We start from the raw sequence: 13,027 nt of genomic DNA, 5'->3' as shown, positions 1-13,027 counted from the left end.
CTGTCATGGGTTCAATAGATAAGATTTCATCTCACTTCATTCATTTGTATCGTCTAACTTGTATTTCATTTCTCCCTCATCCGCACAGGACCCTCAGCAGGACGATGTGAACGAGAAAGGTTTCTACATCTCATTTGACAACGAGCAGCCGAAGCGACCGAAACCTCCTCTCCGAACCAAGCGTTCACCGAAAAAGGACAAACTGGGGGGAGGTGACGATCACAGCAAAGAATCCGAAAGACCCAGCCATAGAGGTAGGTGGAAGGCCCAGCTCCCGGAATGACGACAACGATGATGAAGTCATTTTTTCAAAGAAATTTTTAACCGACTTTCTTCGGTGTCGAGGCGCTCAGGCGTTGTTGTTTGCGAGGAAATTTATTGCATCGGTGAAAAATTACTGATAATTTATTTTCGGCTTTTGGAAGCGTGTCTCTGTATCAACGAAGTCGACGACGATTTAATGAATGAAACTTTTCGTTTCGTCGTTAGCCACTGGTGGGTTCTCAACCGTAAAGACACGCGAAATGTTGAAAGCGAGCCACCAGCTGGCATCCTCATATTATGCTTATATCGCCCGGTCGATTGGTACATCGTCTTATGGCGCTATGCGGTCTCGGGTGGGATCTATACTGGCGGTTACATTCAATTTCTTTCACGGCCCCACTTTCTATACGCTTGAGTGACTTTGACCAAATCACCGATGCATCTAAGGTGGTTGGAAAAAGCTTGACTAGCCGCAGTAATGCGTTGTTTTTTTCACCCCCACCGAGTCATAAATTTGATTTTCGTTTAATTTGTGTACCGTGCATTGGGCTAACATGGAACATTTTCGACAGAAACTTTGATAGTCCTTCACGGAACGTGAACGTTTTCTTCATTACTTAAAATTCTTTTGACTTTTTCTCCTGATATGAAAACTTCATAATTTAAAAAATGTTAATTAGAATTCTCACCACTTATCACTTTGCTGCAAACGAATGTATTACAAAGTTGCAACATTTTACGGTGCCCATACTAGCTAATCATCTGCGTTAGTCTGGGCGCGGTTCACGCTCCACGCCGGCATTGAAAACAAGGTCACATTAAATATCAAACATGACCATCGTTTCTCGTCATCTTTGGGTCCTATTTTCCGCTCTCGCCCACCACCACTAACTGATGTGCACTTCCTTCCCCACATGACTTTTAGAAAACAATCAAAACAATTTCGGCACCTTTAGCGTGAAGACCGCTAACAGTTTCTCGGCCAATTTCAACGAGGAGCAAGTGGTCGGTCGCAGGAGTATTATCGATAGTGCAACGTCGCCGTTTGAAAGCGTGGCCGCCGGAAGTAATAGATCCAGTAACAACAACAATAACAACAGCATCAACTTCCATAGTGGTAACAGCATGGCTCCGACCATGGAGCGGGACATTGGCGAGCGGCGGCATCTGGAGGATGTGACGAATCATACCAGCAGTGCGATGATCAATAACAACATCCATCATTATAACAACAACAACAGCGGGGACGGGTATGGCAGCGAGAACGAGAACCAGCGGAAGGCCAAACTAGTGATAGGGAACGATGCGGGCAATCTGGATCCGGTGAGTAGAATCTCCATTAGTTATGTGATGCGTGTAAAAAGTGTGCAGTGGTTCTCAATCGCTTCAATTTTTGTAACTATGGGTTTTCTGAAACTTGGCCTACATTTCACTCGGTACTCGGCCTTGTGTTGCAAATTATCGAGAATCGAAATCCGAATTTTCAATGTAATGGGAAACCTCGAGCATGCCCTTTGGCAGAACATTAGGCTGATTGTTTGAGCACTGCCACCGTTGTCTTAAAGAAAATGTATCATAAGCATACCGTCGTTTAATTAAATAAATTTTAGGAGTGAGCTTATTCAATGCTTTCGTGTTTCTTTCAACATGCTTTGTTTGTTAATATGCTGTGAATGCTTTACTGATGTTTGCTGCGGTACGTTTTGAAGTTTTAAAATCCTACATCACTTATTTGGTAAACTGTGTGCAACCAAAATTCCAAGGTGACATATCAAAGTCCAAAGAAATTTGGAGTGGAAAGTTGTCACTACTAAGGCGAAACAACCACAATGAACGGGCATTGACAAAGTTTAATAATGTAGTCCAAAATACCTGTTCAGGTTTTGGATTCAGATTAAATTATTAATCGGTTTAGGGTAAGAAAAGTGCAATTCCTTTTTCCAATTTGGTCGAATGGTGTTTGGCCGATCGGCATTTGGCAGAATGCTGTTTTGCTAAATAGTTGGAAAAAATTAGATTGCGAGTAGTGAGAAGTGAGTAGGGGGACATCCATAAGTTACTTAACGGTTAAAAGAGGAGGAGTTGTAAGAACTGTGACGATCCATACAAAATTTTCAGAGGGGGAAGGTTAGTTGAAAATTGCCAATTTTGGCGTTATGTAATTAAAGGATCTTCCCAAGTGAGAATTACATGAAGTGTACAGAGAGACCTAAGAGATGAGATATTCCTCACACCTCATAAGAAATAAGACTTCCTACTTCTCACGTCTTATTTCTTATGAGGTGTTTTAGATTTAGATTTTAAATTTAGAAGTAAAAATTGAGTAGTAATAAGTGAAAAGAGCGTAGTGAGAAATGAAAAGCGATAGGTGTGAAGCGTGAAAATTTAGAAGTTAAAAGTGAAAAGAGAGAAGAAAGAAATGCGAAGTGAGAAGTGAGTAGTGAGAAGTAAGAAATGATCACTTAGTGGAAAGTAAGAAGTGAAAAATGAGAAGTGAGAAGAGAGGAGTAAGAGGAATGAGAAGTGAGGATCAAGAAGTAAAAAGTGAGAAATGAGAAGCGAGAATTGAAAATCATTAAATTAATCCTTATTCCCTCCGAATTCTTTCTGTTTCTCTGTTTTTTCCTTCTTTTTTTCCTACTTACTTCCTTTTTTGCTTTATTCTTCATTATTCTTTATCTTCTCTACGTCCTTCATCTCTATTCTTTCTCTTCTCCTCTTTCTTCATCCTAATTATATGTCTTCCCTTTTTCCTTAATTCATATGATTTCTCTTCTCTTTTTCTTTGTTGTGCCAACTGTGTAGGACGGTTGTAGGTCATTTGGCCTAAAGTCGTTTGGCCTAATGACGTTTGGCATAAGGCCGTTTGGCCTAATGGTCATTTGGCCTAAAGTCGTTTGGCCTAATGGCTGTTTGGCATAATGGTTGTTTGGCATAATGGTTGTTTGGCCTAATGGTCGTTTGGCATAATTTGAAAAACGTAAATTATTCTTTGTAGTAAAATATGTGAAAATGTTAATATTTTATTTAATGCTACATTTGGAAATCCACATTACTATTATGTTTAACAACATTATCTGATAGTCATCGTCAGTCACATACGATAGGTACACTCCCGGCCAAAAGTTTGGGTTCACCCTCAAAAAATATAGGCAACAGTTTTTGGTCGTATTTTCGCCGTCTTACATCCGATTTCGGGTATTGTTAGCTCGATACAAAGAATATGAGTAGATTTTGCACCGTACACACTTAATTTTTTTTTACCGCGATCTCAGCAAAATGGTCAAATTTTACCGAGATTCACACAGCCATGCCCCAGCAATCATGTTTTTTATTGCCGAGATTTCTGTCAAAATTGCTGACAATCAGCAATCATGTTTTTTGCCGAGATATCTGTCAAAATTGCTAACATTTCTGCTGAAATATCAGTTTCTTATTTTGCTGGCGCACGGCTGTGCGGATTTTTGCCGAGCTGCAGAAATAAAAACTAAGTGTGTAGGTATTTTAAACTAATAATTTCCATTTTTTTTTGTGATAAAATATTACATTAAGATACTCATTTGTCTTATAATTATGTTGTAAAAATATGTTGATTTTTCTCTCAATTGAGCCCACAAAATTTCAAAATGAAAAGTGAAATGGACCCAATTTGCATCATCTTTGAGCGGCATTGACGATTTTTCGGCAGAAAAAATTTATTTTATTTTAAAAAATCAAAATATTTACTCAAGTGCATGCATCGGCCAAAAGTTTGGGTTCACCCACTATATGGTGAACCGGCCATAAGTTTGGGTTCACTTATTTTAGTCGTTCACAATATTAGCCGAATATTGTCTGAACTCTGAAGCAGAGTGTAAAATAATCGAACATTTTTGGTGAAGTCCAGAATATTTTAAGCTCTGCTCTGAACTACTCATGTTTTGTTTGGAAACTCATTTTCTTCAATGTATATTTTGCCTGAAATTATACTAAAAAACCCAGATTAATCCACCTAATGGTGATGGTGCCTTTCTCGCGCAAAAAGGTAATAAATTTAGCCTTTACGCTTACACCTCGATGATGTACAAGAAAGGCAAAACAGTTACACCGTCTAATGTTATGATAGAAAATTTACACTAGTAGACGACAGATGGCGCTGCCAAAAGTTTCTCGAATTTCCTATGTTCGAATTTTGACTTTCAGACAATTTCATATTACTATGAAACTGAACGAAGAGCATACTTACGCCTAAATGCGTGTAACACGAGCATCTTTATAGTACGATGAAACTCTTTAAAAATATTCATATATGCAAGGCATTTTTCATAACACATTATTGTTCTATGTGACTATGTCTCATCACTATTTTAATATTATCTATTTTTTGCAATTTGCAATTATTATGAAATTCAATAGTGATCAACAGCGTTTTAGTCTCTGTCGGATGCAACTTGTTGCAAGAAAATCGGTTAAGAGTTTCTATGTGAAAATTTGGCTAATGTTTTTATGGCATTTTGTGCACACACACACGCACACACATACACACACACACGCACACACGGACAGACAGACATTTGTTCAGCTCATCGAGCTGAGTCGAATGGTATATAACACTATGGGTCTCCGGGACTTTTATCAAAAGTTCGATTTTGGAGTGAAATGATAGCCTTTCGGTACAACTTAGTTGTACGAGAAAGGCAAAAAAGAGTGAACCCAAACTTTTGGCCGATGCATACTATGCACTTGAATAAACATTTTGATTTTTAAAAATAAAACAAAATAGGGGTAATGACGGCTTTGGCAGGTTTTGTTCTATTATTGGCAGGGGGGTTTTTTATGACTGATTATGCTCAAATTTGGCCCAAACATTCTTTGCATATCAAAGCATATTGTGGCCAAATTTCATAAAATTCGGTCGACAAAAACCCCCCTGCCAATATTAGAACAAAACCTGCCAAAGCCGTCTGTTCCCCTACCTATTTCCGCCGAAAAATCATCAATTCCCCTCAAAGATGATTAAAATTGGGTTTCATTTCACTTTTCATTTCGAAATAAAATTCTGTGGGCTCAATTTTATGAAAAAACAACATATTTTTACAACATAAATATAAGAAAAATAAGAAAAATCTTAATGTAAAAAAGGTCACAGTGTGTCACAAAAAGTGAAGAATTGTTAAAGTATCATAAGAAAACAACAACCATTCGATTTGGGCAACATAAATGTTCCGAACGTGATGCCAAAATCGAATGAGGTCTGTATTTTGAGTTCTACAGTTTTGATATTGTATGGGGAACATACAATCTTTACAATATGGTTGACACCTTCTTTAAAGCATGAGCTGTTCTTTCGAGTTTTACTGCATGTTGCTTTGGTATTGCATATGACAAGCATTTTCCAAAAATGTTGATGCCTTCTTTGAAGCATGATCAGTTCTTTCAAGTTATACTGTTTTCATATGTCGACATTGCCAAAACATATCTGATTCATTGTTTTCTATACCTTCCTTTTTATAAATTCCTGGTTTTATTGTACATATTATAAAAGTGATTTGCAATATTTTAACATGCATCATCACATGCACATGGCTTTATTAAGGTGCAAAAAGAATTTCATATAACAATATATTTCAATCGTTTACGTTTATATGTACCTATTATGCCAAACGACCATTAGGCCAAACGACAATTAGGCCAAACGACCATTAGGCCAATCGACCATTAGGCCAAACGACCATTAGGCCAAATGACTTTAGGCCAAATGACCTTATGCCAAACGGCATTAGGCCAAACGACTTTAGGCCAAACGTGGCACAATCGTGTAGGACATCTCTGCCTTTACTTAATAAGGAAACTTATTTTAATTTTTCGACGAAACGGCATTCGGCCTAAGGGCCCTAAATCTTATTTTTACATGTTAAAGGCACAATCATGCAGCAATATAACGATGTGGTATGCTTGAGATACGTGCTTGATTATAGGGACTCGAAAAATAATTTATTTGCAGTAACTAACCGAATATAAAAATGTACGCATTAACGATTGCGCCCTAACACCGGTTCTAAGCTTCGATGCAGAGTACACGAGCTTTGTTCGCCAGTGACAGGCGTATGAGGCCCTTGTATAAAATAGCTTTTTCGTTGTCAAGACCAAGCCAATTAAACCTTCTTGACAATCTTATTTTAAATCAGTTGTGATTGCTAAAAACGATATGAGTCGTAGATTGGAAAGCACTGACATGGGTCACGTCGTCACGGCTGGATTAATTTGCGCGTTTCGTTATTAATACGATATGCTTTTCAAGGACGGAGAGCATCACCGCTTTGCATAACTGATGCTAAGCAGATGCAATTGCGTTTACAGTTACAATCCATGCAACAAACTATCTTGTCACTAATAAAATTATATGCCATTCCACAGAATTCCGTCGACGAGATGGAGCGAAAGAAGGAGAAAATCATGCTACTTTCGTTACAACGGCGGCAACAGGCGGAGGAAGCCAAAGCTCGCAAGGAGATCGATGCCATGCAGCGACGGGAGAAGGAACGAGAGAAGGAAGAAGAACGGGCACGCAAGAAGGAGGAACAGTTTGCCAGGCGGCAGGCCATCCTCGAAGCGCACAAACTCAAAAAGGCCATCGAAGAAGCGGAGAGAGAAGTATGGCCGTCCCACACGTCCCGATTTGACAATCAACATTTATTAATCGGAATTCTATCCCCAGGGTAAGACCATCGATCGGGAACTTCTGATCAAGCACCAGCAGAGCCAAGCTCAGCTGAATCAGTCCGGACGGGGCGGTGACGGCGGTATGCACCAAAGCTCATCGACGCCGGCACCGAAGATGCGACCGCAGAAGCTCAGCCGGCCGCGACCGAAGACGATACACGTCGAGACGGGCTCGGTGGATCTGAGCGAAGCCTCCAGCCTCAGTAGTCGGGGTAAGAAGGGATCCAACTCGAATCTGACCGGTAAGTACCCGCAGTTGTTATGGTTTTCCATCATTTTTCTCTCCCGGTGTTTATCAGTGTCGTGCCCCGGTCCTTTGTCGGGAAATTAGTAGAAAAGCAAATTTACGTACGACGGCAAATTTCTTGTTGCTTTTCCTTATCTGTGTTGGAGCTATTACCGTTCAGAGCGAGACAATCTTTCTTTTAAATTCTAGTTAATTTTTAGTACATTTTTATGAGTTATGCCAGATCAAATCTAAATTATTTTGATGCAACAAAAGAAAAAAACATTAATTTATGTTGAACTAACTGAAAATTTGTATGATTGCAGAACCATAATGTAAACAAATTTATAGTCAAATATCGAATCATTGATTTGACCTGGAATGCTCTTTTATTATTCTTTATTAACAAATCGTACTTTTCAAACCTTCTAATTTCCAACTTATTTAAAAATTTCTTCGGTTTCCGTTCCCAATTTATGTTGTTGTGCTTTTGTGTGCGTGTTTGACCGCGGGCATCCTGTTTCCGCTTCTACCTTCCTACGTCGTATCTTCGTGTCGAAAATCATCCCAATCACGTACATATTCAGGAATCGGCCTGCACAGCTCGAACTCCATGCGACGAGATTACTACCGGGGATCGCAGGACTCATTAGCGATAAGAGGTAATGTATATATTATGGCCTGTGTTGCTGGTAGTAAGTTGATTGTGTTTCCCTTTAAGTTCAAATTAGATACGTTTCGTTTGAGTTTTTCTGTTTGTTCAATAGTTTTGATTTTGTTGTTTCAGAGTATAAGTTGTTCGAATTTGTTACGTTCTTTTGATTAGGTAAATCGTCTCGCGCATTGTGTCCCGAATTGTATTTCGTAGCGTCGAATTGATGTACTATCACCGCATCTTTTAAATGTATTGCTAGTGTTTGTCAACATATGTTACCGATAGTATAAACAAGCATTTCGCATGGTGGTGGGATTGACATAATCTAAATGAGGGTAACTTAAAAGGGCTTTAATTTGTATTCCATTTATCACCTCATGATCATATTAAATTTTCAAAGTATTATTTTGTTTGTACGTCTCGTTCAGTAGTAAATGGTAGTAAGTCAATCTGGTTATTCCTGTTTCAGGATTTGAAAATTTAGAAACAAATTTAGAGAAATCTCTTCTCTCTGGTCAAACAACATAAACAAATTGCAAGTTTAAACACTGAAAATTTTAATCGATAGTGTACTAACTATGGACACACCGTTTGCCCATATTGGGAAATTGAACAAGGGAATCTAGCTGGACGCTAGATTCCCTAATTCAATAAATGTCTAAATACACTGCCCGTCCGTTGTAGTTGTGCAACCGGAGCGGGATTATTAGTCACTGAAAACAAGAAGTCCCCTTTGGAGTTTTTTTTTTATAATCTTTAATAAAAAAATCGACTTAAATGGCAAGCCGATGTGTTCACTGCGTTCTAGATATCAACGCCACGTCACTGGCAGATTGTTGCAAACCCCTTGGTCCAAGCAGATACATACATAATTATATTTTCAAAGCCATCGAGTGTGACCTTATCAAATAATAATGAGTGGTGCCGCCAGTGCGTCCCAGAACAGAACATCTTTTCAAAGTAATTAATTATAATACGATTACTTACGTATTCTGGCGCTAGTGTCAACATCTTGGAGCTTGGCCAGTCCTCTTCTAGGCCGATTCCAGTTCTATCTCTTCGATGGTTTTGCCAAGTACCGCAAATCCTACGGTTTGGACTCCGAGTGAGAACTTCAGACGCAACACTCCACAGTACCGGAACACCCAATTGATTCAAACAATCTCTGGGCTGATCTTGCCCACATACTCTGGGCTTTAGCATCCCAGCTGTCCCTATTGAACGGATTTTGAAAGTTTTATGTTTGAATTGGAAAAAAATGCCCTGAAATGTCTTGAGCTATTAGTAGTTTGCTCTGACCCATAGACATATTTTATGATATTGCAGTGCAAGTTTTTGTTATTTTCGTGTGTTTTTTAGCACTTATTTCAAACAAGTTTATATTACAATCACGTTTTGTTATCAATATCACGGCTTCTGTCCGTACCATCTCAGAATCTTGTCAAGTTTCAAGATTGTTGTTGAATTCATTTTCAATTTCTTTTTTGTTTGGTTCAATTTTAAGTGTTCGGCTTTATCAGAGTGTAAGCAACGGACCCTAAAACCTTTCCTTACACTCACCAAGGCGTTCGTGCAAAGTGTTGATACCGGCCAGACGATGATGTTCGTGTCCTGGGAGGGATGGACATTTTCAACCCGTCGTAGTTTCAGGCTATGAGTTTTTGCATAGCTCTTCCAGACCGGCATGCCGGTCCATCTCGAGAAGGATGATTTGCTTGTGAACAGCAAGCTTACTTTTTATGGACAAAGGCGACCGATGGATGTTCAAAGGAAAAAGTAGTTTCAACAAGACGTTACAGTTGGTTACATTTCGACAACGTTTTGTAACCCTACTGCCTGAAAATAAGCTTAGCCAAGGTAGCTTGGCCAAGGCCTCATTAGCTCGTTCAACTGTCGTGCCATTGAGGGAGAGTTTATTGTCTATTCGGAATAAAGTTAGAACGCTTTTTATACCGAAGTTGGATTTTTCTCCAGATACAGGAAAACCCAACTTCGGAAGTAGTGCGTTGGATACCGTCGTGCGGGGCTTCTTTTGAAAAATCAGGGGCTACTTTGGACATTTTAAAACAAGAATTATAACGAAAATAACTATAAAATTGTCATTATCACCAATCGGGTGTCTTGTTGATAGTTGGATGGCAACTTTCTGTTTCAAATTTGGTATTTTTTCCGTTTATATTTTTCAAAAAATCAAAAATCCAAAGTAGCCCCCGGAATCAAAAGAAGCCCCGCACGACGGTACCTCTAAAGATGCGCTAAACAGCGCATCAATTAGTTTGACAGATAAAACTTCGGAATAAAGTTCGGTTCGGAAGTCCCGACTGAGGATCATGTTTCAGAGATATAGAGTGGAGGACGCCTGCGATGATGTCGTGTGCATCGGAACTCGCTCCGCTGATTGAGACCCTGAGTGTTCTCGCCGACAGGTAATTGGGTTTTTAGGGGTATTGAGAAAATTATCCAAATCCAAAATTTTATGAATTTCGGAGTACGGAACTATTTTTAATCATTTTCGAGAAACCTAATAATTCCGCGTATTGAACACCCTTAACTTGATTTTACTATGGGCCGAGGTGTCAGCTAACTGCCAAGCAGTCAAATCCCCAAAAACGTTTAGTTGGATTTTGAACATCAAATTTAGGGTCTATGAGTGTGAAAAAATATGTCGTGGATCAGAATAAGGCGTTCGATCGAATGAATGAAAAAAATCATGTTTTTCAAAATTAAATAACCCAATTGTTGATGATTTTCACCAGGTAGATTGTGGCGTTCTTGTCAGGTATCTGGCAGCCCCAATCCTACCCACTACGTTTGACAATAGCCAACATCTTTTCTTTGAGTTTCCCATTGTTCTATTGAAATTGGGTTTCCCACTGACAATTCTTTTTTGTAAACAGACCACTATTCCGAAGTGATTTTTTCCAAATAGACGTAATTATTTTTCATAATTTTTCAAGAACTTGTGCGAAAGTATGAATGCGAGGTGTATTTCAACAAGAATATTGATGTCTTTCATAAATTTTCATATTTTAATCGGCACCAAGCGCTCTACTTTGCCAAAATATTATTATGCATCTCGAGATTAAATAGAATACTGCGGCTTCCTGCTGGTTGCGTCCCAGGTAATCGCAACGGTCACTAAACACGACAGAGTCAATGAAAATTTTACCAACCGTATGCACTTTCCATGATAAATACTCTCCATGTACTTAGTGACTCCGGTTGCCTCTCACTAATACAATCGAACACGGCTGTCATTTGACGAAAAGCACGTGGTTTCGTTTTGAGCGGGGAAGTTCTGCCTATCTTTTAACACGGCGGCTATCTTGACGTTTACCTTCGCAGTCGAGCCTGCGAGCGTAAGACCGCCGCGGTATTCTAGAAAAAGATAAGCGCGACAATATGATATTTAAAATATATTTTCAATGGCAGGTTTCAACGATTATGATTACGCCTTCGTATTAAATTAATCGATGATTTTGATGCTGGCATCAGAAACATGGCCGCTTCGCAGACCCCTGGTTCTTGTTTATACCCTGGGCGATCATGCCAAACATGGTCGAACACCGTTTGACATAAGGCCGTTTGGCATAATGCCATTCGACATAACGAGTTGAACAGCCAGGGACCATTTGGCATAAACACAAACATAATCATAATGGTTTTAGGGCCATTTGCCATAACGACCATGTGGCATAATGACCATTTAAAGAATTATAAAATCTTCAGACTACCACGTGCTTTATAAAGAGTCATTTGTCTTTTTGTCTTATTCTGAACACACATGCGTGTTATCAAGGAGTAATTTACTCTTTCGCCATATTTCTGGCAAAATGAAGAATTATTCCTAACAAATGCGTATTTTTTCAGAAAAAAGACACATTTACTGTTTTGCCATATTAAGAGCAAATGCATGCTTCAAATGGAGGAGTGATCTACTCATTAGAATTCTTCCTAACAAATGCGAGCAATTGAAGAGTGAGTTTTTCAATCTTTCAAGAGGAAAATGTGTGCATTAAAAGATGGAATCATTTACTAATAGTCTTATTCCAAGCGTAGGTACTTGTAGAAAAGGAATCATATACGCTTCGACTTATTTCGGACAAATGCATACTTTTAAAGAAGTAGCCATCTACTCTGCTATCTTACACCGGAAAAATGCGTACTTTTGAAGAAGGAATCATTTACTGTTTTGCCGTATTCCGAGCAAATGCGTACTTTTGAAGAAGGCATCATCTACTCTTCTGCCTTATTCTGGGCAATTCCACACTTAAAAAGAAGGAATCACATATTATTCGCCTTATTCCGTGCATATATGCACTTTAAAAGGACATCTATTATTCATCTTATTCCGGGCAAATGCGTACGTTGAAAGAAGGGGTAATCTATTCTTTTGCATTATTTCGGACAAATGCTTACTTTTGAAAAAGATGTCATCTACTCTTTTGCCTTATTCCGAGTAAATACGTAGTTTAAATTCCGGGCAAATGCGTACTTTTTAAGAAGGGGTCATCTACTATTTTGTCTTACTCCAGTAAAATGTGTATTTTTGAAGAACGCATAATCTTGCACCGTTGCCTTCTACCGGGCAAATGCGTACTTCAAAAGAAGAAATCATATATTCTTTGCGTTATTCCGAGCAAATGAATACTTTTAGGAGGAGTCATCTACTCATCTACTTACTCCGGGAAAATACATACTTCTAAAGATGGAATCATATTTATATGCTTCATGTTTTTTGTTGTGCACATTAAGTCAAATAGCCGTTGTGTTAAATGGTCCACTGTATTTGACGGGAATGGGTCTTTTGGCATAACGCTATTTTGCATATGGTCATGTGGCATAAAGACCATTTGGCATAACGGTCATTTGGCATAGTTGAGAACAGCGACAAAAGTGATCAGTGAAAAATCATATTTTTTTTGGTGTTCATAAAATTAGTTACAAAACTAAGTAGTGCTGTAAAAAACACAGCTCAATTATAATATTAAAAAGACATAATCCTTTCGAAGAAAGCACGCTTTAAATCCCTTCTTTAAAATTAGGCGCTCGTTCGAATTAAGGCAATTATGGATTTGAAACTTTCTTTAAAAATAAGCGCTTGTCCGGATTGAGGACATTGTGGATATTATCCCTTCTTTAAAAGCAGGCGTTCGGGCGGATTAAGGTGCTGATGGATG

General features: G+C 38.7%; 1 protein-coding gene across 34 annotated transcripts in view; it reads left to right on the top strand.

Annotated features, from left to right (window-relative positions):
• LOC134225499 (patronin) overlaps positions 1–13,027 on the top strand; it is a 303,747-nt gene that overhangs the window by 258,057 nt on the left and 32,663 nt on the right. For 27 of the 34 annotated variants that reach the window (XM_062705624.1, XM_062705622.1, XM_062705621.1 and 24 more), the window contains 5 exons: positions 89–254; positions 1,190–1,587; positions 6,661–6,897; positions 6,962–7,208; positions 7,780–7,854. In XM_062705624.1, the coding sequence (XP_062561608.1) occupies positions 89–254; positions 1,190–1,587; positions 6,661–6,897; positions 6,962–7,208; positions 7,780–7,854 (1,123 nt within the window). The remainder of the gene's footprint in view (positions 1–88; positions 255–1,189; positions 1,588–6,660; positions 6,898–6,961; positions 7,209–7,779; positions 7,855–13,027) is intronic. The other 7 variants (XM_062705651.1, XM_062705650.1, XM_062705629.1 and 4 more) reach the window with 1 other exon arrangement.

Source organism: Armigeres subalbatus, chromosome 3 (genome assembly GCF_024139115.2).
Source record: "Armigeres subalbatus isolate Guangzhou_Male chromosome 3, GZ_Asu_2, whole genome shotgun sequence".
Lineage (NCBI taxonomy): Eukaryota > Metazoa > Arthropoda > Insecta > Diptera > Culicidae > Armigeres > Armigeres subalbatus.
The sequence above is the reverse complement of the archived record's forward strand: the minus strand, read 5'-3'. Positions and strand labels throughout refer to the sequence as shown.